The following is a 27,719-nucleotide window of genomic DNA, read 5'->3' as shown; positions in this document are numbered from 1 at the left end:
GGTATTGGTGCATCATTGTCAAGTTAGTGTCAGGGGCGGCACGGTGGCGCAGCGGTAGAGTTGCTGCCTCACAGCGCCGGAGACCCGGGTTCGATCACGACTACGGGCGCTGTCTGTACGGAGTTTGCACGTTCTCCCCGTGACCTGCGTGGGTTTTCTCCGAGATCTTCGGTTTCCTCCCACACTCCAAAGACGTGCAGGTTTGAGGGTTAATTGGCTTGGTGTAAATGTAAAAAATGTCCCTAGTGGGTGTAGGACAGTGTTAGTGTGCGGGGATCGCTGGTCGGCGCCAACCCGGTGGGCCGAAGAGCCTGTTGCCGCACTGTATCTTTAAACTAAACTGAACTTTTCACATCTGATTTGAGTGGACACCACACTAACTATTTCACCTGTACCTCAATTATTTTAGTTTAGTTTAGAGATACAGCACTACAGCGCCCGCAGTCGGCATGGATCCCGGGTCTCCGGTGCTGCATTCGCTGTAAGGCGGCAACTCTACCGCCGCGCCACTGTGACCGCCCACAAGGAAGGAACTGCAGATACACCAAAGATAAGATACAAAACGCTGGAGTAACTCAGCGGGTCAGGCAGTATCTCTGGAGAGAAGGAATAAGGTGCCATTTCGGGTCGAGACCCTTCTTCAGATTCAATCACTCTATCACTGGGATCACACCTAACATGAGAACAATTCAGCCACACACAGGCACAACAGGTCATGCAGAGAGAAAAATACCAGAGTGCAGATTATACAGTCTCAGTGAAAAAGTGCAGGGTACACATTGTGGTAGGTTGGAAGATTGAGACTAACGCTTAGCTTGTGGGACAGGATTCAGTAGACTGATAACAGCGGGAAAGCTGTTCCTGAATCTGGTGGTGCTCGCTTTCAAGCTTCTACATCTTATATTCTAATGGAATTCAAAATCATTCTGTACATGAATAACATAGAAAAATAGGTGCAGTAGTAGGCCATTCGGCCCTTAGAGCCAGCACCGCCATTCAATATGATCATGGCTGATCATCCACAATCAGTACCCCGTTCCTGCTTTCTCCCCATATCCCTTGATTCCGTTAGCCCGAAGAGGTAAATCTAGCTCTCTCTTTGAATACATCCAGTGAATTGGCCTCCACTGCCTTCTGTGGCAGAGAATTCCACAGATTCACAACTTTCTGGGTGAAAACGTTTTTCCTCATCTCAGTCCTAAATGGCCGACCCCTTATTAAACCGATGAGGGGAAAGTGCCAAAGTACCAGGGCTGGTCACCGAGGGCAACTCCAACTCTTGGCCGCCTCCTGCACCTATTTTTCTATGTTACTCATGATCATGACTGATCATCTAAATCAGTACCCCATTCCTGCTTCTCCCCCCCCCCCCCCCCCATATCCCTTGATTCCAATAGCCCCAAGAGCTAAATCTAAGACTTCAGCACCCAGGTTCCCTGCCCTCTGTACCCAGGACCACTGACCCTTGACCTCAGTGCCTGGGCTTCCTGACCCCTGCACCCAGGACCACCGACCCCTGACTTCAGGCTCCCTGACCCCTAACTCACCCTTCTTCCGCACTCTCCCTCCTCCCGCTCGCGCGCCCAGAGTTAAATCCTCGCTGGTTTCCCACGCGTGAAATGCATGCAGGGAGAAACATAGAAAATGGGTGCAGGAGGAGGCCATTCGGCCCTTCGAGCCAGCACCGCCATTCATTGTGATCATCCACAATCAGTAACCCGTGCCTGCCTTCTCCCCGTATCCCTTGATTCCACTAGCCCCTAGAGCTCTATCTAACTCTCTTTTAAATTCATCCAGTGAATCGGCCTCCACTGCCTTCTGTGGCAGAGAATTCCACAAATTCACAACTCTCTGGGTGAAAAGGTTTCTTCTCACCTCAGTTTTAAATGGCCTCCCCTTTATTCTTAGACTGTGTGGCCCCTGGTTCTGGACTCCCCCAACATTGGGAACATGTTTCCTACATCTAGCTTGTCCAATCCCTTAATAACTTTATATGTATCATGGATCTATACTGTGAATGGCTCAATTGTAATCATGTATAGACTTTCCACTGACTGGATAACACACAACAAAAGCTTTTCACTGTACCTCTTTACACGTGACAATAAGCTAAACTCAACTGAACTCCTGACCTCCCAACTACCTCATTGGATATTCTCGGACTATCATTAAGCGAACCTTACTGGCTTTATCTTGCACTAAATGATATTTGCTTTTTCCCCATTATCAGTGTACAATGTACGACTCGATTGTAATCATGTATTGTCTTTCCGCTAACTGGATAGCACGTAACAAAAACCTTTTCGCTGTACCTCAGTACACGTGACAATAAACTGAATTCAAACAGGAGTCGATATGCATTATAATCAGTGGGTTTTTTTGTAGTTAAAATTATGCTGGTAGCCTGTAACAGTTCACGTTCGGCTATTGCCTGCTGCACATAGGGTTGCCAACTGTCTCGTATTTGCCGGGACATCCCGTATTTTGAGCTAAATTGGTTTGTCCCGTATTAGGCCCAGCGGACGCAGTAGGCCTGGACACTGTAGGCCCGGGGGCCGCAGTAGGCCCGGGGGCCGCAATACGCCCAGACAGTGTAGGCCTGGGGGCCGCAGTAGGCCCGGCACTGTAGGCCTGGTGGCCGCAGTAGGCTCAGGCAGTGTAGGCCTGGGGGCCGCAGTAGGCCCGGACACTGTAGGCCCAGGGGCTGCAGTAGGCCCAGACAGTGTAGGCCTGGGAGCCGCAGTAGGCCCAGACACTGTAGGCCTGGGGGCCGCAGTAGACCCGGACACTGTAGGCCTGGTGGCCGTTGAAGGCCCAGACACTGTAGGCCCAGGGGCCGCAGTAGGCCCAGACAGTGTAGGCCTGGGGGCCGCAGTAGGCCCGGACTGTGTAGGCCCGGGCGATGCCTAGCAGAGGTTGCGTAGCAACCCCCCCCCCGGCCCGAGCGGCCGCCATTGGTGGAGCGGGAGCACGTGGCTGCTGGCTGGGTGAGGTCACGTGGGGCGGTGACATCACCTCTTGTCCCTTATTTGGGAGTGAGAAAGTTGGCAACCCCTAGCCGCACATCGCACTCGTAGTTAAACTCTGTAGAGAAGCAGTGTGCCGTACGTAGCATTACATTATAAGCATTGGCTGTAACAAACCTCCCAAAATACTTCAAAAACACAAGGTGCTGGCGTAACTCAGTGGGTCAGGCAACATGTCTGCAAGACGTGGATAGGTGACGTTTCGGGTCTCAGAAGGGTCCTGACTCGAAACCTTCTTCAGTTGAGATGCAGCGCGGAAGCAGGCCCTTCGGCCCACCAAGTCTAGACCGACCAGCGATCCCCGCACATTATCACTGCCCTGCACACACGGTAGGGACAATTTACATTTATATCGAGGCAATTAAGCGACAAACCTGTACATCTTTGGAGTGTGGGAGGAAACCGGAGATCTCGGGGGAAAACCCACGCAGGTCACGGGGAGAACGTACGGGAAACTCTGTACAGACAGCGCCCGTAGTCGGGATCGAACACGGGTCTCTGGCGCTGGAGGTGCCGGGAGACAGCAACTCTATCTTTTCAGAAGACATTTGGATAGATGTACGGATAGGAAGGGTTTAGAGGGAATATAAACTCCGTACAGACAGCACCCAGAGTCAGGATCGAACCCGGGTGGGTCTCGGCCTAATCTGCTGAGTTACTCCAGCACTCTGAGCTTTTCTCGATTCCAGCACCTGCAGTTCCTCGTGTCTCCATCACAGTGGGCGCCAGTCCCAAAGGGCTGTGGACACTGAGGCTTCACCTTACACTTTCTTTGGGCGCCGATACACATGTCCTTTTCATTGCATTGTTATGGTCTGGTTACCCAGCGTTACTGATTACTTATACAGAAGATGGAGACAGAGTGCTGGAGTAACTCAGCGGGACAGGCAGCGTCTCTTGGAGAGAAGGAACGGGTGGCGTTTCGGGTCGAGACCCTCCACAAGTTCCCTCCCACACGTTTTGTCCGGTCCACTGCGAAATCTCCTCTAGGTGTGTCTACTTTGAAGAGGTTCCCCTCCCCTCTCTGACGAGACTCAGGTTCGATCCTGACTACGGGTGCTGCACTGTAAGGAGTTTGCACGTTCTCCCCGTGACCTGCGTGGGTTTTCTCCGAGATCTTCGGTTTCCTCCCACACTCCAAAGACGTGCAGGTATGTAGGTTAATTGGCTGGGTAAATGTAAATATTGTCCCTAGTGGGTGTAGGATAGTGTTAATGTACGGGGATCACTGGGCGGCACGGACTTGGAGGGCCGAAAAGGCCTGTTTCCGGCTGTATGTATATGATATGATATGATATGATATGAGACCAGGCCATACCCTCTCTCGCTGTGCGCCTTTTCCTGTTCTCCATTCCCTTTGTCCTATTTTCACACCTTGCACTTCCTTATCTCCGTGCCTCCCCCCTCCCCTGAATCTCAGTCTGAAGAAGGGTCTCGACCCGAATCGTCACCCGCTCCTTCTCCTCCAAGGAGGCTGCCTGACCCGCTGAGTTACCCCAGCGTCTTGCGGCTATTACTGATTATTGGTTTGTTATAATTACAGATGATTGTATACTTATTGGTTGCGATTTCTGCGACAACATAGAAAATAGGTGCAGGAGGAGGCCATTTGGCCCTTCAAGCCAGCACCGCCATTCATCGCGATCACGGTGATCAACGATCCAGCAGTCTTGCAGCAAGTAAGCGTTTCATTGTTCCGTCTCCATTACATGTGCCAATTAAACGCTCTTGGACAGAGAGAGAACATATGAGTGGGTTAACTAACGTATGATGAGCACTGGGCCTGTACGCGCTGGAGGTTAGAAGGACGAGTGGGCGACTCCATTGAGACGAATAGTGAGCCGCCTGGATAGAGTGGATGCTTCCACTAGTGGGAGAGTCTAGGACCAGAGGGCACGGCCTCAGAATTAAAGGTCGTTGCTTCTGGAAGGAGACCAGGAGGAATTCCTTGAGCCGGAGGGTGGTGAATCTGCGGGATTCGTTGCCGCAGACGGCGGTGGAGGCCGAGTCAGTGAGTAATTATGTGGCGGAGATCGACGAGACCGTTCTTCAGACGGGTTGGCATGGTGGGGATGGGCCGAAGGGCCTGCTTCCGTGCTGTACGCCTCTCTCCCCCCCCCACACATTGTGGTCGCGTCCGTTCCTGGGATGCAGAGGCGGGGGCGTTGCGTTTCCCCGTGACCGCTCGTCCAAGAGTCCCGGGACGTCCCGTGTGACAGGGAGGGGAGGGGCGTTTCCACCCCATTCCTGTACAAAACCCATGACCCCCAAAAATATAGATTTGTGTCATTAGCAGCTCTGCCGTTTCACCGCCCACCGCGGCAGGTGGAGTGTGCGCTCATCGGGTACACCGAGAGGAAGAGTCTATGGCAGCAGTGAGGGTGGGGGGGGAGGGGGGGCTGGGCCAGAGACCCCCTCCCTCCCTCCCCCCCACCCCCTCCCCTCAGGCTGCAGTAGGGGCTAGGAGAGGGAGGGGGAAAGAGAGGGGGAGCGAGGAGAGGGGGAGGAAGGGGGAGGGGGAGGAGAGGGGAGGGTGTGGGCTTGGAGAGGGAGAGAGGAAGGGAGAGGGGGGAGTGTGGGCTAGGAGAGGGAGGGGGAGAGGGAGAGGGAGGGGGAGAGGAGCAGGCTCAGGCCTAGCAGCAGGCTCAGGCCTAGCAGCAGGGGGCTGGGCCAGGCAGGGCTGCTGCAGGAGATGAGCCCCTTCTGCAGGGCGTAGTGGTGTGCCACGGCCTGGTTGGGGTTGGGTGTGAGGCCGGCCTTGAACCAGAGCTCCATACAGAGACCACTGCCCCGCGGGTGAGGTGTGGAGATGAACGAGTGGCTCCACACTTTCTCGCACAGGTCGGCAGCGGTGGGGAACACGTCGCCAAACAGCTGGCACTTCTTGTCCCATGGACAGCGGTTGGTGCCTGGGGAGAGAAGCACAGGGGAGACACGTCAGGGGGAGACAGAGATAGAGACACAGAGACAGAGAGAGGCATGCACACACACACATAGAAACAGACACAGAGAGAGACGCACACAGAGACAGAGACACACACACAAAGAGAGATAGACAGAAAGACACAGAACACAAAGAGGCAGAGAGACACAAACTGAGACACAGACACAAAGAGAGACACAAGGAGAGACAGGCAGGCACACACACACACACACAGATACATACAGGCACAGACAGACACACACACACACACACACACACACACACACAGAGATACATACAGGCACAGACAGACACAGACAGACACACACACACACACACAGAGATACATACAGGCACAGACAGACACAGACAGACACACACACACACACACACAGATACATACAGGCACAGACAAAGAGACATAGACACACGCACACACACAGAGACAGATACAGACAGACACAGACACACACACACACACACACAGACGTTTCAGATCAAAAGCTTTCTTCAGTTTGAAGAAGGGTTCTGACCAGAAATGTCACCCATCCATTAGAACCCAATGTAAAGTCACAAACGACATTCTCCTCTCCTCCGACGCTGGCAACCTCAACATCCTTATCCTACTTGACCTCAGCGCCGACTTTGACACCATAAATCACTCCATTCTCCTCACCCGACTTGAAACCTCCCTTAACATCACCGGCACAGCCCTATCCTGGTTCAAATCTTACCTCTCTGACAGACACCAGTTCATCTCCATTAACAACTGTAAATCCCCCACCGCTCCCCTCCCCCAAGGTGTCCCTCAAGGCTCAGTCCTTGGCCCCCTCCTCTTCATCCTCTACCTGTTCCCCCTTGGTCAATTAATCCGCCGTCATGGTCTCAACTTCCACTGCTTCGCCGATGATATCCAGCTCCTCATCTCCACCAAGTCAATCTCCCCCACCACACACTCTACACTGACAAACTGCATTACTGAAATAAAATCTTGGCTTCAATCAAACTTCCTCAAACTCAATTGCAACAAATCTGAAATCATCATCATTGGTCCAAAAATGCTCACCAAATCCACCCAAAACTTCATCCTCAACATTGATTGTCTCCCAGTATCCACCTCACCTCACATCCGGAATCTTGGAATCATCCTTGATCAAACCCTCTCCTTCGACAAACACATCAAACACATCACAAAGACAGCCTTCTTCCACCTCAAAAACATTGCCCGTCTCCGTCCATCCCTCTCCTCCACAGCTGCAGAAACCCTCATCCACGCCTTCATCACCTCCCGTCTGGACTACTGCAACAGCCTCCTCTATGGCGCACCCTCAAAAATCATCAATAAACTTCAATACATTCAAAACTCCGCTGCCCGTCTACTCACACACATCTCGATCCGTGACCATATCACCCCCGTCCTTTATAAACTCCACTGGCTCCCCATCCCCCAGAGAATCCAGTACAAAATCCTCCTCATAACCTACAAAGCCCTCCATAACCTGGCCCCATCCTACCTGACCGACCTCCTCCACAGGCACACTCCCACCTGCACCCTCCGCTCTGCCGCTGCCAATCTCCTATCCCCCCACAACTCAGATCCTGGGGGGACAGGGCTTTCTCCATCGCTGCTCCCACCCTATGGAACTCACTACCCCAAACCGTTAGACTCCCCCACACTCACCACATTCAAAACATCGCTGAAGTCTCACCTGTTCAGCACTGCCTTCAACCACTGAAGGTCACCTCACCTTCTGTCTCCTTTCTCTGTTCATTTATTTATTTACTTATTTATCTATTTATTCATTTCCCTATGTTCTCAAAATCTCTGTAAAGCGTCTTTGAGTATATGAAAAGCGCTATATAAATAAAATGTATTATTATTATTATTATTAAAGCAGTAACGGGGTCACATTTCTGTACAGCAGCAAAACAGGCCCTTCGGCACATCTTGCCAATGCCAACCATTCTGGGGTGGGAGTCGGATTGCTACGCAACCACCGTTAGGCGGCGTCCAGGCCTACACTGTCCAGGGCCTACAACGCCCCCCGGGCCTACACTGTCCGGGGCCTACAGCTTCCGGGGCCTACAGCGTCCGGGGCCTACAGCGTCCGGGGCCTACAGCGTCCGGGGCCTACAGCGTCCGGGGCCTACAGCGTCCGGGGCCTACAGCGTCCGGGGCCTACACTGTCCGGGGCCTACACTGTCCGGGGGCTACACTGTCCGGGAGCCTACAACTCCCCCCGGGCCTACACTGTCCGGGGGCTACATTGTCCGGGGGCTACAATGTCCGGGGGCTACACTGTCCGGGGGCTATACTGTCCGGGGGCTACACTGTCCGGAGCCTACAACTCCCCCCGGGCCTACACTGTCTGGGGCCTACACTGTCCGGAGCCTACAACTCCCCCCGGGCCTACACTGTCCGGGGCCTACACTGTCCGGGGGCTACATTGTCCGGAGCCTACAACTCCCCCCGAGCCTACACTGTCTGGGGGCTACACTGTCCGGGGGCTACACTGTCCGGAGCCTACAACTCCCCCCGGGCCTACACTGTCCGGAGCCTACAACTCCCCCCGGGCCTACACTGTCCGGGGCCTACATTGTCCGGGCCTACAACGACCCCCGAGCCTACAGCGTCCGGGCCTACACTGTCCGGGGCCTAGACTGTCCGGGCCTACAACGCCCCCCCAGGCCTACAGCGTCCGGGCCTACAGTGTCCGGGCCTACAGCGCCCTCCGGGCCTAACACGGGACAAGGGTGGTCACATACGGGACAAACCAATTTCCCCCAAACTTCGGGAAGTCCCGGCCAATACGGGACAGTTGGCGATCTGAGCAGAGACACTCACCAGAGGTCCAGTTCCAGCCCTTGGCCCAGTTGGATTTGCAGGTGTGGTCGTGCCGACAATCCTCCCACCACTCGTCACAGTCCGTCTTGCAGATCGGCACGTTGATGATACGCTCCTTACGCCACGACTGGTCCACCTGCGGCAGAGACCGAGAGTGACACGCACCGTCCCTGGGGGGAACTAGAGAGACGCACCGTCCCATGGGGGGAGACTAGAGAGACGCACCGTCCCATGGGGGGAACTAGAGAGACGCACCGTCCCATGGGGGGAACTAGAGAGACGCACACTGTCCCATGGGGGGAGACTAGAGAGACGCACCGTCCCATGGGGGGAACTAGAGAGACGCACCGTCCCATGGGGGGAACTAGAGAGACGCACACTGTCCCATGGGGGACACCAGAGGGAGACGCACCGTCCCATGGGGGAAACTGGAGAGAGACGCACACTGTCCCATGGGGGACACTAGAGGGAGACGCACCGTCGCACGCACAGATACACATGCATGCACACATACACACACAGACACACACACCAGCAGATATACACACACACACACCAACAGACACACACGCACACCGACACATACAGACACACACACACACTCCCAGGGTCAGACACACAGCTCAGTGTGGTTTATTGTCACATGTACCGAGGTACAGTGGAAAGCTTTTGACGGAGTGAAGCTCCCTTGACCCGTCCCGTCACACAGGTGCTGAGCTCACCTGTTGAATCCAGGGGCCCAGGTTGGGGGAACACTCGTAGAAACAATTGTCCTGGATGAAGTGCCTCTTACATCTCTCCGTCATGATGCCGCAGTGATTCCAGTTGAAGTTGTAGAGGTGCGACTGGTCATAGTGTACTTGCACGCTGGTGTTGGCCGTACAGCAAGCATTGTCTCTCCACGGCTCACACTGCACAGAGAGAGAGAGAGAGAGAGGGCACTGGATATTGGTCTGTTTATCATTCTCACGTGTACCACAATACTTTGTTTTGCGTGCTGTCTAGTCAAATCATGCCATACACAAGAAATATCAAGCCATGCACAAGTGCAACAGGGCGGCACGGTGGCGCAGTGGTAGAGTTGCCGCCTTACAGCGAGTGCAGCGCCGAAGACCCGGGTTCAATCCCGACCACGGGCGCCGTCTGTACGTTCTCCCCGTGACCTGCGTGGGTTTTCTCCGAGATCTTCAGTTTTACTCCCACACTCCAAAGACGTGCAGGTTTGTAGGTTAATTGGCTTGGTAAATATAAAAATTGTCCCTAGTGGGTGTAGGATAGTGTTAGTGTGTGGGGATCGCTGGTCGGCGCGGACCCGGTGGGCCAAAAGGGCCTGTTTCCGCGCTGTGTCTCTCAAACTAAGCTAAAGGTAGTGCAAAGGGAAAAATACCAGAATGCAGAATATAATCTTACAGTGTTAGTGTTACAGAGGAAGTGCAGGGGAAAAAGTGCAAGGTCCACAATGAGGTAGGTTGGAAGATCAGGATGACACGCAGTCTGAAGAAAGGGCTTAACCCAAAACATCACCTATTCGTGTTCTCCAGGGAATGCTGCCTGACCCGCTGAGTTACTCCAGTGTTTTGTGCTTTTTTTTTGGTAAACGAGCATCTGCAGTTCCATGTTTCAACTCCGAAATAAAAGACATAGAAAACATAGAAACATAGAAAAATAGGTGCAGGGTCGACCATTCAGCCCTTCAAGCCAGCAACGTTATTCAATATGATCACGGCTGATCATCCAGAATCAGTACCCCGTTCCTGCTTTCTCCCCGTATCCCTTGATTCTGTTAGCCCGAAGAGCTAACTCTAACTCTCTCTTGAAAACATCCAGTGAATTGGCCTCCACTGCCTTCTGTGGCAGAGAATTCCACAGATTGGCCACTTTTTGGGTGAAAATGTTTTTCCTCTCAGTCCTAAACGGCCGATCCCTTAAACTGTGACCCCTGGTTCTGGACTCCACCAGCATCGGGAACATTTTTCCTGCATCTAGCCTGCCTAATCCTTAGAATTTTATAAGTTTCTATAAAATCCCCTCTCATCCTTCTAAATTCCAGTGAACACAAGCCCAGACGACCCATTCTTTCATCATATGTCAGTCCCACCATCCCGGGAATTAACCTGGTGAACCTACGCTGCACTCCCTCAATAGCAAGAATGGCCTTCCTCGAATTAGGAGACCAAAACTGCACACAGTACTCAAGGTGCGGTCTCACCAGGGTCCTGTACAACTGCAGTAGGACCTCCTTGCTCCTATACTCAAATCCCCTCGCAATGAAGGCCAACATGCCATTTGCTTTCTTCACTGCCTGCTGTGAAGAGGGGATAAGAGGGAATGACCAGGGTGTGAGTGGTCTCTGATGACGTTGGTTGCTTTGCCGATTCTTGGATGGATTTAAAAGAGAGTTAGATAGAGCTTTAGGGGCTAGCGGAATCAAGGGATATGGGGAGAAGGCAGACACGGGTTACTGATTGTGCATGATCAGCCATGATCACAATGAATGGCGGTGCTGGCTCGAAGGGCCAAATGGCCTCCTCCTGCACCTATTTTCTGTTTCTATGTATCTGTACAGTGTAAATGGCTCAATTGTAATCATGTATTGTCTTTCCGCTGACTGGTTAGCACGCAACAAAGGCTTTTCACTGTACCTCGGTACACATGACAATAAACTAAACACGTCTGAAGAGCCCATGGGTCTCGAGCCACGATGGCACCCATTCCTTCTCTCCAGAGATGCTGTGTCCGACCCGCTGAGATACTCCAGCTTTTTGTGTCTCCCTTCGTAAAGGAGAAACACGCTGACTTGGCAGGAACTCGGGATTTCAAGGTCTCCGAGATTAAACGTGACGTCAAGCAATGAAGTATCGGCAGATATCTAATCAGTAGTTTTGTTGCAGGAGGCGGGGGCCAAGTTTACAATAAAGTGGGGGGGGTGTGACAATTGACAATAGGTGCAGGAGGAGGCCATTCGGCCCTTCGAGCCAGCACTGCCATTCAATGTGATCATGGCTGATCATTCTCAATCAGTACCCCGTTCCTGCCTTCAATAGACAATAGAGTGGGGCAGGGGGGGTGAGGGAGGAGTGGCCATGAGCACAAGGTTCATGCACAGTGACGTACAGAGGTTTAGGTTTATTTAGTATTAGCTTTATGGCTCTTCTTTTGCCTGACTGTAGTAAGAAAGGGGGGGGGGGGGAGAAAGCCGGAAGAGAGGAGCAGGAGGACAAATATACATGTCCCTCTCCCCTAGGGGTGCCAACTATCTCACTCCCAAATAAGGGACAAGGTGACGTCATTGCCCCGCGCCCCACGTGACCTCACCCAGCCAGCGGCCACGTGCTCCTGCTCCACCAATGGCGGCCGCCCGGGCCGGGAGGCGGGTTGCTACGCAACCTCCATTAGGCGGCGCCAGGGCCTCCGGGCCTACACAGCCCCCGCCCCCCCGGGCCTAATACGGGACAAGGGCGGTCCCGTACGGGACAAACCAATTTAGCCCAAAATACGGGATGTCCCGGCTAATACGGGACAGTTGGCAACCCGATGGTAGAGGCAGATACGATAGTGGGGTTTAAGAGGCTTTGAGTTCGGCACATGGATTATACAGGGAATTAATTGCTTCCACCCCGTTGTAGGTTAATTGGCTTCTGTAAATTGTCTCCTAGTGTGCGGGAAATGACAAAGTGTGTGTACGGGGTAATGGCTGGCCGGTGTGGACTCGGTGGGCCGCAGGGCCTGTTTCCATGCTGTGTCTCTGAACTAAACCAAATAACACACAGAAAACAAACTGTATGCAAATTTAACGTTAATTCTTCCAAAGAATTTAACGGGGGGAAAAAACGGCGCATTAAATAAGTCACAACCCTCAGGAAGATGTACAAGGAGCCTGAAAACTGTGACCTTCAGGTTCAGAGAAACATAGACAATAGGTGCAGGAGGAGGCCATTCGGCCCTTCGAGCCAGCACCGGCATTCATTGTGATCTTGGCTGATCATCCACAATCAGTAACCCGTGCCTGCCTTCTCCCCATATCCCTTGATTCCACCAGCCCCTAGAGCTCTATCTAACTCTCTCTTAAATCCATCCAGTGAATTGGCCTCCACTGCCCTCTGTGGCAGAGAATTCCACAAATGTACAACTCTCTCGGTGAAAAAGTTTTTTCTCACCTCAGTTTTAAATGGCCTCCCCTTTATTCTTAGACTGTGTGGCCCCTGGTTCTGGACTCCCCCAACATTGGGAACAATTTTCCTGCATCTAGCTTATCCAGTCCTTTTATAGTTTTATACGTCTCTATAAGATCCCCTCTCATCCTTCTAAACTCCAGTGAATACAAGCCCAGGCTTTCCAATCATTTCGAGATACAGCGTGGAAACAGGCCCTTCAGCCCACCGAGTCCGTACCAACCAGCGATCACGTCTTCAGTCTAGTTCTAATGTTACCCCACATTCTCATCCACTCTCTACAGACTAGCGGCAATTTACAGAGGCCCACTTGGCCTACAAACCCGCACGTTGAGTTTAGTTTTGGGTTGTGGTCACGTGTACCGAGGTACAGTGAAAAGCTTTGTCTTTGGGACGTGGGAGGAAACCGGAGCACCCAGAGGAAACCCACGCAGGTCACGGGGAGAACGTACAAACTTGGTACAGGCAGCACCCGTAGTCGGGATTGAACCAGGGTCCCTGGTGCTGTGAGGCAGCAGCTCTACCCGCTGCGCCACCACTGAGTACCATTTATATATCGGTTGTGCTGCTGTAAGAAAGAATTTTATTGTTCTGTTTTAGGACATATGACAATAAAACACTCTTTACCCCAGAGGGAGGTTTAGTTTAGTTTAGTTTAGAGATACAGCGCAGAAACAGGCCCTTCGGCCCACCGGGTCCGCGCCGACCAGCTATCCCCGCACACTAACACTATCCTACACACATTAGGGACAATTTTTACATTTACACCAAGCCAATTAACCTACAAACCTGCACGTCTTTGGAGTGTGGGAGGAAACTGAAGATCTCGGAGAAAACCCGCGCAGGTCACGGGGAGAACGTGCAAACTCCGTACAGACGGCGCCCGTAGTCGGGATGGAACCCGGGTCTCCGGCGCTGCATTCGCTGTAAGGCGGCAACTCTACCGCTGTGCCACAGTGAATCTGTGGAATTGGAGGCCAAGTCAATCGATATTTCTGAGGCAGAGATTGACTGATTCTTGATTAGTGCGGGTGTCAGGGGTAATGGGGAGAAGGCGGGAGAATGGGGTTAGGAGGGAGAGATAGATCAGCCACGATTGAATGGCGGATTAGACTTGATGGGCCGAATGGCCTAATACTGCTCCTATGAATTTATGAGCAATAAAATTCTTACTTGCTGCAGTACAACAGAATATTTAAACACTGTAAATAAAATATTTTTTTAAGTGTCCAGTGTATATATTAGGTGGCGTAGCAGTAGAGTTGCTGCCTCACAGCGCCAGAGACCCCGGCTGGATTCTGACTACGGGTGCTGTCTGTACGGAATTTGTGGAATTCTTTGCCTGTGGAGGCAAAGCAGTGGATATTTTTAAGCCAGAGATAGATAGATTCTTGATTAGTACGGGTGTCAGGGGTAACGGGGAGAAGGCGGGAGAATGGGGTTGAGAGGGAGAGATAGATCAGCCGTGTTTGAATGGCGGAGAGGATTGATGGGCCGAATGTTCCCATGAACTTATGAACTCGCTGGAGTTTAGAAGGTTGAGGGAAGACCTCATTGAAACGTACAGAATAGTGAGCGGGCTGGATAGAGTGGATGTGGAGAGGATGTTTCCACTAGTGGGAGAGTCTAGGACCAGAGACACCTCAGTTTCTGGTGAGAAACTGAGAATTAAAGGGCACTCTTTTAGAAAGGAGGTGAGGGGGAACTTCTTTAGTCAGAGGGTGGTGAATCTGTGGAACTCGTTGCCACAGAGGGCTGTGGAGGCCACAAGTCAGTGGATACTGTTAAGGCCGAGATAGACAGAATCTTGATTAGTGCGGGTGTCAGGGGTTATGGGGAGAAGGCAGGAGAATGGGGTTAGGAGGGAGAGATAGATCAGCCGTGATTGAATGGCGGAGTAGACCCGATGGGCCGAATGGCCTAATTCTGATCTTCGGACTGATGAATGGCGTGGTGGCCCCGCGGTGTGGCGTTTACCTGCTTGTACAGGCGGCCCTCAGCTCCGGGCTTGGTCTTGTGGTGTTTGGCATCCATGCAGATGTTGAGAACGTCCCTCTCCGCGGCCCGTACGATGGGCAGGGTCATCAGCAGCAGCAGGCCCAGCATCTTCCTGAACACAGGCACACACAGTCTAAGTCAAAACCAGAGCCGGCAGGCCATTCAGCCCGTCCAGCCTGTCCCACCCTCCCACACCAGGGCAGCTAAATAGAAACCACAGGTTTAGAGGGAAATGGGCCAAACGCAGGCAGGTGGGACTAGTGTAGTGTAGATAGTTCAGAGATACAGCGCGGAAACAGGCCCTTTCACCCCTCCGGGTCCGCGCCGCCCAGCGATCCTCGCACACTAACACTATCCTACACCCACTAGGGACAATGTTTACATTTACACCAAGCCAATTAACCTACAAACCTGCACGTCTTTGGAGTGTGGGAGGAAACCGAAGATCTCGAAGAAAACCCACGCAGGTCCCGGGGAGAACGTACAAACTCCCTACAGACAGCGCCCGTAGTCGGGATGGACCCCGGGTCTCCGGCGCTGCAAGGCAGCAACTCTACCGCTGCGCCACCGTGACCGCCCATAGATGTAGATGGGGCACGTTGGTCGGTGTGGGCACGGACAGCACCCGAGGTCAGGGCAGAAGAGCCTAAAGAACGGTCTCGACCCGAAACGTCACCCATTCCTTCTCTCCAGAGATGCTGCCTGACCCGCTGAGTTATTCCAGCATCTTGTGTCTACCTCCGGGTTTAGTATAGTTTCGAGATACAGCGCAGAAACCTGCCCTCCACGCCGACCAGCGATCCCCGCACACAGACACTATCCTACACCATCCAGGGATAAAGCACACACCACCGGAGGCCCGGGTTCGATCCTGACCTCGGGCGCTGTCTGTGTGGAGTTTGCCCGTTCTCCATGTGACCGCGTGGGTTTCCTCCTGGTGCTCCGGTTTCCTCCCACATCCCAAAGACGTGCAAGGTGTGTGGGTTAATGGATATCTGTAAAATGCTCCCGGTGTGGGCGTGACGGGTAGAATTTGGGGAATTTAATGGACGTCAAAAGAATAAGCGCAAGGATAAGTTTAAATGGGTTCGGGGATTGGGGACGAGGAGACTGCCATAATTTGGAAATTTGGTCTCCTAATTTGAGGAAGGACATTCTTGCTATTGAGGCAGTGCAGCGTAGGTTCACCAGGTTAATCCCCGGGATGGCGGGACTGTCGTATGAGGAAAGAATGGAAAGACTGGGGCTTGTATTCACTGGAGTTTAGAAGGATGAGAGGGGATCTTACAGAGACGTATAAAATTATAAAAGGACCGGACAAGCTCGATGCAGGAAAAATATTCCCAATGTTGGGGGAGTCCAGAACCAGGGGCCACAGTCAAAGAATAAAGGGGGGGCCATTTAAAACTGAGGTGAGAAGAAACTTTTTCACCCAGAGAGTTGTGAATTTGTGGAATTCTCTGCCACAGAGGGCAGTGGAGGCTAATTCACTGGATGAAAAGAGTTAGATAGAGTTCTAGGGGCTAGTGGAATCAAGGGATATGGGGAGAAGGCAGGCACGGGTTACTGATTGTGGATGATCAGCCGTGATTACATTGAATGGCGGTGCTGGCTCGGAGGGCCGAATGGCCTCCTCCTGCACCTATTTTCTATGTTTCTATGAGACGAGGAGTGATAGTGGGGGAAAGAACTGCAGATGCTGGTTTACGCCGAAGATAAATACAAAATGCTGGAGTAACTCAGCGGGACAGGCAGCATCTGTGGAGAGGGGGAATAGGCGATGTTTTCGGGTTGAGACCCTTCTTCAGGCTGGGTGCTTAATGGCCAGCATGGACGCAATGGGCTGAAGGGCCAGATTCTGTGCAGCCTCTCTCAGTGACTCTGGGGCAGCAGCTGAGCTGGGGGAGTGTGCACGAGGTGCAGAATTAGGCCATTTGGCCCATCAAGTCTACTCCGCCATTCAATTACGGCTGATCTATCTCTCCCTCCTAACCCCATTCTCCTGCCTTCTCCCCGTATCCCCCGACACCCGCACTAATCAAGAATCTATCTATCTCTGCCTTAAAAATATCCACTGATTTGTGGCCTCCACAGCCGTCTGTGGCAATGAATTCCACAGATTCACCACCCTCTGATTCCTCCTCATCTCCTTCCTAAAGGAACGTCCTTTAATTCTGAGGCTGTGCCCTCTGGTCCTAGACTCTCCCACTGGTGGAAACATCCTCTCTGCATCCACAAAATGCTGGAGTAACTCAGCATGTCAGGCAGCATCAGGTTGGTTAAGGCGGACTGAGCGAAGGTGTTGAGCGAAATGATCGCCGAGCCTGCGTAATACCTCAACACTTTCGCTCAGTCCGCCTTAACCAACCTGAGCTCCCGGTGGCTGAGCACTTGAACTCCCCCTCCCGCTCCCAGTCTGACCTTTCTGTCATGGGCCTCCTCCAGTGCCCCCTTCCCAGATCTCCCTCTATCTTCCTGTCTCCACCTATATCCTTCCCTTGCCCTGCCCCCCTGACATCAGTCTGAAGAAGGGCCTCGACCCGAAACGTCACCCATTCCTTCTCTCCCGAGATGCTGCCTGACCTGCTGAGTTACTCCAGCATTTTGTGAAATAAATACCTTTGATTTGTACCAGCATCTGCAGTTATTTTCTTACACTCTCTACATCCACTCTATCCGGGCCTTTCACTATTCTGTAAGTTTCAATGAGGTCCCCCCTCATCCTTCTAAACTCCAGGAAGTACGGGCCCAGTGCTGACAAACGCTCATCGTAGGTTAGAAAAACCCCAAAAGGCCCCGGCTGTTATCAGGCAACTGAACCATCCTACCACAACCAGAAAGCAGTGCTGAACTACTATCTACCTCATTGGAGACCCTCGGACTATCCTTGATCGGACTTTGCCGGCTTTACCTTGCACTAAACGTTATTCTCTTATCCTGTATCTGTACACTGTGGACGGCTCGATTGTAGTCACGTATTGTCTTTCCGCTGACTGGTTAGCGCGCGACAATCCTCGGTACACGTGACAATAAACGAAACTAAAAATAGATCGTGTCACTGGTTTACCCCCCTCTCGCCCCCAAGCAGGCTGCCCTCTCGTGACGAGGGCCGGGCGAGGCAGGAGCTGGGGGGGGGGTGAGAGGGAGAGATCAGCGGGGCGATTGGTCGGGTGCATGCAGCGGGAGAGGAAGGAAACGACCAATTAATCCAACAATCCCTCTGTTGTTTGGCAGCTGAGTCACAGTGATACAGTGTGGAAATAGGCCCTTCGGCCCAACTCGCCCACACCGGCCTACAATGTCCCAGCTACACTAGTCCCACCTGTCTTCACTTGGTCCATAACCCTCCAAACCTGTCCTATCCATGTACCTGTCCAACTGTTTCTTAAGCGATGGGATAGTCCCAGCCTCAACTACCTCATCTGGCAGCTCGTTCCATACACCCACCACCCTCTGTGTGAAAAAGTAACCCCCTCGGATTCCTATTAAATCTTTTCCCCTTCACCTTGAACCTATGTCCTCTGGTCCTCGATTCCACACTCTGGACAAGAGACTCTGCATCAAAACATCAGACAATCACTTTCATCAACTTCAGTATCTCACTAGCCTGAAAATTCCTGATCCCGGAAGGTCAGGAGGCTCAGGCCATGTCAGTACTTGGATGGGAGACTGCCCTGGAATACTGGGAACAGGTGCCATTGCCTCATTGAGCAAGGATAACGCACTCTCTGTCTCGACAGTTTACAATTTTACCGAAGCCCATTGACCTAGAAACCTGCACGTCTTTGGAGTGTGGGAGGAAACCGGAGCACCCGGAGAAAACCCACGCGGTCACGAGAATGTACAAACTCCGTACATAGAAAATAGGTGCAGGAGTAGGCCATTCGGCCCTTCGAGCCAGCACCTCCATTCAATATGATCATGGCTGATTATCCAGAATCAGTGGGAAAAAAACTGCAGATGCTAGTTAAAATCGTAGTTAGACACAAAATGCTGGAGTAACTCAGAGCTCAGGCATAGAAACATAGAAAATAGGTGCAGGAGTAGGCCATTCGGCCCTTCGAGCCTGCACCGCCATTCAATATGATCATGGCTGATCATCTAACTCAGTATCCTGTACCTGCCTTCTCTCCATACCCCCTGATCCCTTTAGCCACAAGGGCCACATCTAACTCCCTCTTAAATATAGCCAATGAACTGGCCTCAACTACCTTCTGTGGCAGAGAATTCCACAGATTCACCACTCTCTGTGTGAAAAAAAACGTTCTCATCTCGGTCCTAAAAGACTTCCCCCTTATCCTTAAACTGTGACCCCTTGTTCTGGACTTCCCCAACATCGGGAACAATCTTCCTGCATCTAGCCTGTCCAACCCCTTATGAATTTTGTAAGTTTTTGGAAGGTAGACACTGACCTGAAACGTCACCCATTCCATCTCTCCCGAGATGCTGCCTGTCCCGCTGAGTTACTCCAGCATTTTGTGTCTACCTTCCAGAATCAGTACCCCGTTCCTGCTCTAATAATAATAATATATTCCTTTATTCGTCCCACACCGGGGAAATTTATCCTCAAATCCCTTGATTCCTTTACCCCTAAGAGCTAAATCTAACTCTCTCTTGAAAACATCCGGTGAATCGGCCTCCACTGCCTTCTGTGGCAGAGAATTCCACAGATTCACAACTCTCTGGGTGAAGAAGTTTTTCCACATCGCAGTCCTAAATGGCCTTACCCCTTATTCTTACAGAATAAGTCAGGATCGAACCCGGGTTTCTGGCACTGTGAGGCAGCAACTCTACCGCCGCGCCGCCCATATTCTCGGGTCCTGATCCGAAACAACATTAGACGATAGGTGCAGGAGGAGGCCATTCGGCCCTACGAGCCAGCGCCGCCATTCACTGTGATCATGGCTGATCATCCACAATCAGTACCCCGTTCCTGCCTTCCCCCCATACCCCCTGACTCCGCTATCTTTAAGAGCTCTATCTAGCTCTCTCTTGAAAGCATCCAGAGAATTGAATTCCGCCGCCTTCTGAGGCAGAGAATTCCACAGATTCACAACTCTGAAAAAGTTTTTCCTCGTCTCCGTTCTAAATGGCCTCCTCTTTATTCTTAAACTGTGGCCCCTAGTTCATTGCATGTAGCGGAATCTTCAGCAAAATGTGAAGTGCTGGAGGAACTTAACAGGTCAGGCGGCATCTGTGAAGGGTCTAGGCCCAAATTGTGGAGAAAACTATACAGAGGAATTGGACCGGAAACCTTTCAATTCGGGACCCATCTTCAGATTCCTGAATAGGTGACAGTTTGGGCCTAGACTCTCCCCAGATGCTGCCTGACCTGCTAAGTTTAGGTTAGTTTTGGTTCACAAGTGAAAGGAGTAGAATTAGATAATTCGGCCCATCGAGTCCACTCCGCCATTCAATCACGGCTGATCTATCTCTCCCTCCTAATCCCATTTTCCTGCCTTCTCCCCATAACCCCTGACACCCGCACTAATCAAAAATCTGTCTACCTCTGCCTTAAAAATATCCACTGGCTTGGCCTCCACAGCCCTCTGTGGCAATGAGTTCCACAGATTCACCACCCTCTGACTAAAGAAGTTCCTCCTCACCTCCTTTCTAAAAGAGCGTCCTTTAATTCTGAGGCTGTGCCCTCTGGTCCTAGACTCTCCCACCAGTGGAAACATCCTCTCCACATCCACTCTATCCATGCCTTTCATTACTCTATAAGTTTCAGAGGTTCCCCCTCAATCTTCTAAACTCCAGTGAGTGCAGGCCCAGTGTGGTTTAGAGATACAGTGTGGAAACAGGCCCTTCGGCCCACCGGGTCTGCGCCGACCAGCGATCCCCGCACATTAACACTATCCAACACACACACTAGGGACAATTTTTTTTACATTTACCAAGGCAATTAACCTACAAACCTGTATGATTTTGGAGTGTGGGAGGAAACCGAAGATCTCGGAGAAAACCCACGCAGGTCACGAGGAGAACGTACAAACTCCGTACAGACAGCGCCCGTAGTCGGGATGGAACCCGGGTCTCTGGCGCCGTGAGGCAGCAACTCTACCGCTGCGCCACCGTGCCACCTAATTTCTCCAGCACTTTATGTTTTGCCTAAGATTCCGGCACCTTCAGTTCCTGGTGTCTCCCATTACGGAATCAAAGGACATGGGGGGGGAGCAGGAACAGGGTACTGATTTGGGATGATCAGCCATGATCGTATTGAACGGCGGTGCTGGCTCGAGGGGCTGAATGGCCTCCTCCTGCAACTATTTTCTATGTTTCTATTAGTCGGGGTCCTCTGTTTCAAGTCAGTAAGAACGTTTAGGGGAATTTCAGAATTCATCCCATCCAAAATAATCAACATTTAGTATCACATTGGGTGGAAACTGAGTCAGATATTGGGCAATGTTGGCGCCCAGTTGGGTCAATAGACAATAGACACAGGAGTAGGCCATTCAGCCCTTCGAGCCAGCACCGCCATTCAATGCGATCATGGCTGATCACTCTCAATCAGTACCCCGTTCCTGCCTTCTCCCCATACCCCCTCACTCCGCTATCCTTAAGAGCTCTATCCAGCTCTCTCTTGAAAGCATCCAACGAACTGGCCTCCACTGCCTTCTGAGGCAGAGAATTCCACACCTTCACCACTCTCTGACTGAAAAAGTTCTTCCTCATCTCCGTTCTAAATGGCCTACCCCTTATTCTTAAACTGTGGCCCCTTGTTCTGGACTCCCCCAACATTGGGAACATGTTTCCTGCCTCTAATGTGTCCAATCCCCTAATTATCTTATATGTTTCAATAAGATCCCCCCTCATCCTTTTAAATTCCAGTGTATACAAGCCCAATCGCTCCAGCCTTTCAACATACGACAGTCCCGCCATTCCGGGAATTAACCTAGTGAACCTACGCTGCACGCCCTCCATAGCAAGAATATCCTTCCTCAAATTTGGAGACCAAAACTGCACGCAGTACTCCAGGTGCGGTCTCACCAGGGCCCGGTACAACTGTAGAAGGACCTCTTTGCTCCTATACTCAACTCCTCTTGTTATGAAGGCCAGCATTCCATTGGCTTTCTTCACTGCCTGCTGTACCTGCATGCTTCCTTTCATTGACTGATGCACTAGGACACCCAGATCTCGTTGAACTCCCCCTCCTCCTAACTTGACACCATTCAGATAATAATGGTCACTGCACTTTCTAAAGTGGACAGATTTCCTCAGACAAGCCGTGCAATCAGAGCAGAGATGGGAAGTCAGACTGAATCACAAGATCATAACAGATAGGAGCAGAATTAGGCCTTTCGGCCCATCGAGTCTACTCCACCATTCAATCATGGCTGATCTATCTCTCCCTCCTAACCCCATTCTCCTGCCTTCTCCCCATAACCCCTGACACCCACACTAATCAACAATCTATCTCTCTCTGCCTTAAATATACTGTATCCACTGAGTTTGCCTCCACAACCTCCTGCAGCAAAGAATTCCACAGATTCACTACCCTCTGACTAAATCTCATCAATTTACCAGTAACAGACACACACACACACACATAGTGTCACGCACACACACAGGCAGTCTCACACATACACGTGCAGTCACACACAATGTCACTCACACACACAGTCAGAGTCTCACACACACAGGCAGAGTCTCACTCACACGCAGTCTCACACACACACACAGTCTCACACACAGTCACACACAGTCACACACACACACAGTCTCACAGTCTCACACACAGTCTCACACACAGTCTCACACACACAGTCTCACACACACACACAGTCTCACACACAGTCACACACACACACAGTCTCACACACACACAGTCACACACACACAGTCACACACACACACAGTCTCACACACACACACACAGTCTCACACACACACAGTCACACACACACAGTCACACACACAGTCTCACACACACACAGTCACACACACACAGTCTTACACAGTCTCACACAGTCTTACACAGTCTCACACACAGTCTCACACAGTCTCACACACAGTCAGAGTCTCACACACAATCAGTTCAAACACACAGTCAGTCAGACACGCACCCCGGGGTGCCCTCACCCCCAGGGTCACAAGTACTGACGCCCCACTCCCCCCGCCCCCGGAGACACTTCACACGCCGGCACCCCCGACCCACACACCTGGCGCTGCCACCGGCCCAGCCCCCGCTCCTCACCTGCGCCCAGGTGCGCCCAGGTACGCCGCCGCCCCCCCCGCTGCCCACTTACGCCGTTCCCCCCGCCGCCCCCTTCTCACTTACGTCTGAACTTACGCCGCTGCCGGCTCCACGTGTTCCGCCGCTCCGCACTGCGCCTGCGCGCCGGCTCCCACTCGCTACAGTGCGGGCGCAGTGCGCAGGCGCGCCCAGTTGCTACAGGTCAACCATGTGCGGAGCCGCCCACTGGGTCGGGTAGCCTCTGCGGAAGGGGAAGGGTGGAGGGGAAGAAGAGGGGGAGATGGGGAAGAGGGGAAGGGGTGGAGGGGAAGAAGAGAGGGGAAGGGGGGATGGGGAAGGGGAAGGGGGGATGGGGAAGGGGAAGGGGGAAGGGGGGAAGGGGGGATGGGGAAGGGGGGATGGGGCAGGGGACCAGACCAGATCACATCCCATGCCATGCCCATCATTGCCAGAGCAGACTACTTGAGGCTGCTACCGACCAAAGACATTTGAAAGATACCAGAAGATAGGCACAAAATGCTGGATAGGCACAAAACTCAGCGGGTCAGGTAGCATCGCTGGAGAAAAACATGGAAACGTATGTTCACTGGATGAATTTAAGAGAGAGTTAGATTTAGCTCAGGGCTAACGGAATTAAGGGATATGGGGAGAAAGCAGGAACGAGGTACTGATTTTGGATTTCAGTCTCAGTCTGAAGAAGGGTCTCGACCCGAAACGTCGCCCATTCCTTCTCTCCCGAGATGCTGCCTGACCCGCTGAGTTACTCCAGCATTTTGTGAAATAAATACCTTCGATTTGTACCAGCGTCTGCAGTTATTTTCTTACACTACTGATTTTGGATGATCAGCCATGATCACAATGAATGGCGGTGCTGGCTCAAAGGGCCAAATAGCCTCCTCCTCAAGTCAAGTCAAGTCAAATTTATTTGTCACATACACATACTCGATGTGCAGTGAAATGAAAGTGGCAATGCCTGCGGGTTGTGCACAAAAATAATTACAGTTACAGCATATAAATAAAGTTAATAAGTTACTAAACATAGCACAAAAAGTGTCGACAAAAATTTAGTCTCTGGGGTTATCAAAGTTGACAGTCCTGATGGCCTGTGGGAAGAAGCTCCGTCTCATCCTCTCCGTTTTCACAGCGTGACAGCGGAGGCGTTTGCCTGACCGTAGCATCTGGAACAGTCCGTTACTGGGGTGGCAGGGGTCCCTCATGATCTTGCTTGCTCTGGATCTGCACCTCCTGATGTATAGGTCCTGCAGGGGGACGAGTGTAGTTCCCATGGTGCGTTCTGCCGAACGCACTACTCTCTGCAGGGCGTTTCCATATAAACATAGAAAAATAGGTGCAGTAGTGGGCCATTCGGCCCTTCGAGCCAGCACCGCCATTCAATATGATCATGGCTGATCATCCAAAATCAGTACCCCCGTTCCTGCTTTCTCCCATATACATTAGCCTTAAGAGCTAAATCTAACTCTCTTGAATACATCCAGTGAATTGGCCTCCACTGCCATCTGTGGCAGAGAATTCCTCAGATTCACAACTCTCTGGGTGAAAAAGCTTTTCCTCATCTCAGTCCTAAATGGCCGACCCCTTATTCTTAAACTGTGGCCCCTTGTTCTGGACTTCCCCCAACATTGGGAACATGTTTCCTGCCTCTAACGTGTCCAACCCCTTAAGAATCTATAAGAAAATAACTGCAGATGCTGGTACAAATCAAAGGTATTTATTCACAAAATGCTGGAGTAACTCAGCAGGTCGGGCAGCATCTCGGGAGAGAAGGAATGGGTGACGTTTTGGGTCGAGACCCTTCTTCAGACTGATGACATTTCGGGTCGAGACCCTTCTTCATAATAATCTTATTAATAATCTTATACGTTTCGATAAGATCTCCTCTCATCCTTCTAAATTCCAGTGTATACAAGCCTAGCCTCATTTAGGAAGGAGATGAGGAGGAATTTCTTCAGTCAGAGGGTGGTGAATCTGTGGAATTCTTTGCCACAGGTGGCTGTGCAGGCCAAGTCAGTGTGTTAAATCAAATTCTTTACCTTCAGTCTGAATAATCACACGTGATACTGGATTAGCACATCAGATTTATTCCACCATGGGGTTCTTCCCGAGAAGATCTCCAGACACAACACTAGTGTCTGAAGAGAGCTCAAGTCAGGAGAGGGGAAGAACAACTTCTCCACCATTGTTTACTTTTTTATACAGAAAAAGAGAGGTGTGACAAAAAGAAATCAAGGACCAATTACACATCTAATACAAGGACCAATTACACATCTAATACAAGGACCAATTACACATCTAATACAATTCCCATGGTTACAGAGAAGACAAAATCATTGATACAGGTCACATGCTCAAAAACCAAACCATTAATATAATCATATCATATCATATCATATATATACAGCCGGAAACAGGCCTTTTCGGCCCACCAAGTCCGTGCCACCCAACGATCCCCGTACATTAACACTATCCTACACCCACTAGGGACAATTTTTACATTTTTACATTTACCCAGCCAATTAACCTACATACCTGTTTAACCTACATACATCAGTCACATGTTTTTAGAGAAACGCATCAATTTACCTAGCGTGGATTCAAACTTTTCCTACTTTCACACGCACCCAAATAAGGAGTTGCTACTAAGAAAGAAACTTTCTTATCTCTATAGATGAGCAATCTCGCAGCTGCATGACCTTGCTTTACTGTTTCAATACACAGTACTCGCAGTCAGACAGAGTGGGAGAGGACAATAGCCCATCTCTTCTGTACACTCCTTATCACTCGTAAAGGGACAAACACATTCTGTTCCCAAGGATAACATTTCTGCCACAAGCATCCATCTTACTGCTTTCCACTAAAATAAGCATCCATTTTATATTAGCTAAAACAACAAAAGAAACCATCTTTACTACAACAAAATATAATATCTCTAATTGACTATACCAGCTAATAGCATAGATTCTCAAGTGGATATATTTAAGGCAGAGATAGATAGATTCTTCATTAGTGCGGGTGACAGAGGTTATGGGGAGAAGGCAGGAGAATGGGGTTAGGAGGGAGAGATAGATCAGCCATGATTGAATGGCGGAGTGGACTCGATGGGCCGAATGGCCTAATTCTGCTCCTATCTCTTATGATCTTGTGATTCAGTCTGACTTCCTGTCTCTGCTCTGATTGCACGGCTTGTCTGAGGAAATCTGTTCACTTTAGAAAGTGCAGTGACCCAACTGGGCGCCAACATTGCCCAATATCTGACTCAGTTTCCACCCAATGTGGAACTAAATGTTGATTATTTTGGATGGGATGTATTCTGGACTTTCCCTAAACGTTCTTACTGACTTGAAACAGAGGACCCCGACTAATAGAAACATAGAAAATAGTTGCAGGAGGAGGCTATTCAGCCCTTCGAGCCAGCACCGCCGTTCAATACGATCATGGCTGATCATCCCAAATCAGTACCCCGTTCCATATCCCTTGATTCTGCAATGGGAGCAACTCTACCACCAGGAACTGGAGGTGCTGGAATCTTAGCCAAAACACAAAGTACTGGAGGAATTCGGTGGCACGGTGGTAGAACTGCTGCCTTACAGCGCCAGAGACCCAGGTTCGATCTTGGCTACAGGCGCTGTCTGTGCAGAGTTTGTACGTTCTTTCAGTGACCTGCACAAGTTTTCTCAGACAACTTCGGTTTCCTCCCGCACTCCAAAGACGTACAGCTTTGTAGGTTAATTGGCCTGGTATTCATTTAAAAATTGTCCCCAGTGTGTGTAGGATGGTGTTAATGTTTAGGGATCGCCGGTCAATGCGGACTCGGTGGGCCTGAGGGCCTGTGTCTACGCCGTATCCGTAAACTGCACCGGGCTTGTACTCGCTGGAGTTTAGAAGGATGAGGGGGGACCTCATTGAAACGTACAGAATAGTGAAAGGCCTGGATAGAGTGGATGCGGAGAGGATGTTTCCACTGGTGGGAGAGTGTAGAACCAGAGGGCACAGCCTCAGAATTAAAGGGCACTCTTTTAGAGAGGAGGTGAGGAGGAATTTGTTTAGTCAGAGGGTAGTTAATGTGTGGAAATCATTGCCACAGAGGGCTGTGGAGGCCAAGTCAGTGGATATTTTTAAGGCAGAGAGAGACAAATTCTCAATTAGAACGGGTGTCAAGGGTTATAGGGAGAAGGCAGGAAAATGTGATTAGGAAGCAGAAAACATCCAGTGAATTGGCCTCCACTGCCTTCTGTGGCAGAGAATTCCACAGATTCACAACACTGGGTAAAAATGTTTTTCCTCATCCCAGTCCTAAATGGCCTACCCCTTATTGTTAAACAGTGACCCCTGCTGTAATCAACTGTGCCCTGCACGTGACCCATATCCCTCTGTTCCCTGCGTATCCACGCCCCTGTCCAAAAGCCTCTTAAACACCACAATCGTATCTGCCTCCACCCCCACCCCTAGCAGCGCGTTCCAGGCCCCCACCCCGCTCTGTGTGAAACACTTGCCCCTCACATCTCCTTTAAACTTTGCCCCTCTCACCTTAAAGCTGTGC

At 51.3% G+C, this 27,719-nt stretch overlaps 1 protein-coding gene across 3 annotated transcripts; it reads right to left on the bottom strand.

The window, feature by feature from the left end:
- Positions 1–2,365: 2,365 nt before the first annotated feature.
- On the bottom strand, positions 2,366–23,285 carry LOC144595027 (folate receptor gamma-like). 3 transcript variants are annotated; one of them, XM_078401961.1, is made up of 5 exons: positions 23,246–23,285; positions 14,944–15,076; positions 9,517–9,705; positions 8,795–8,930; positions 2,366–5,935 (listed from the first exon to the last, which is right to left on the bottom strand). In XM_078401961.1, exons 2-5 carry the CDS (start codon positions 15,070–15,072, stop codon positions 5,607–5,609), a joined length of 783 nt encoding a protein of 260 aa, XP_078258087.1. In that variant the 5' UTR covers positions 15,073–15,076; positions 23,246–23,285; the 3' UTR covers positions 2,366–5,606. The 3 variants fall into 3 exon arrangements, with proteins under 3 accessions (XP_078258087.1, XP_078258089.1, XP_078258088.1); XM_078401963.1 differs by lacking the exon at positions 23,246–23,285 and adding an exon at positions 23,127–23,172; XM_078401962.1 differs by lacking the exon at positions 23,246–23,285 and adding an exon at positions 17,876–17,933.
- Positions 23,286–27,719: the final 4,434 nt, after the last annotated feature.

Source organism: Rhinoraja longicauda, chromosome 7 (assembly GCF_053455715.1).
Source record: "Rhinoraja longicauda isolate Sanriku21f chromosome 7, sRhiLon1.1, whole genome shotgun sequence".
In the NCBI taxonomy this organism is placed as follows: domain Eukaryota; kingdom Metazoa; phylum Chordata; class Chondrichthyes; order Rajiformes; family Arhynchobatidae; genus Rhinoraja; species Rhinoraja longicauda.
The sequence above is the reverse complement of the archived record's forward strand: the minus strand, read 5'-3'. Positions and strand labels throughout refer to the sequence as shown.

What these genes read in the sequence shown, in the direction of transcription:
- LOC144595027 (XM_078401961.1), bottom strand. Translation starts at nt 15,072, where the DNA reads ATGCTGGGCCTGCTGCTGCTGATGACCCTGCCCATCGTACGGGCCGCG. An exon ending in AGGGCCGCCTGTACAAGCAG is followed by an intron (nt 9,706 to 14,943) that starts GTAAACGCCACA and finishes CTCTCTGTGCAG; the next exon opens with TGTGAGCCGTGGAGAGACAA. An exon ending in TGGGCCCCTGGATTCAACAG is followed by an intron (nt 8,931 to 9,516) that starts GTGAGCTCAGCA and finishes TCTCTGCCGCAG; the next exon opens with GTGGACCAGTCGTGGCGTAA.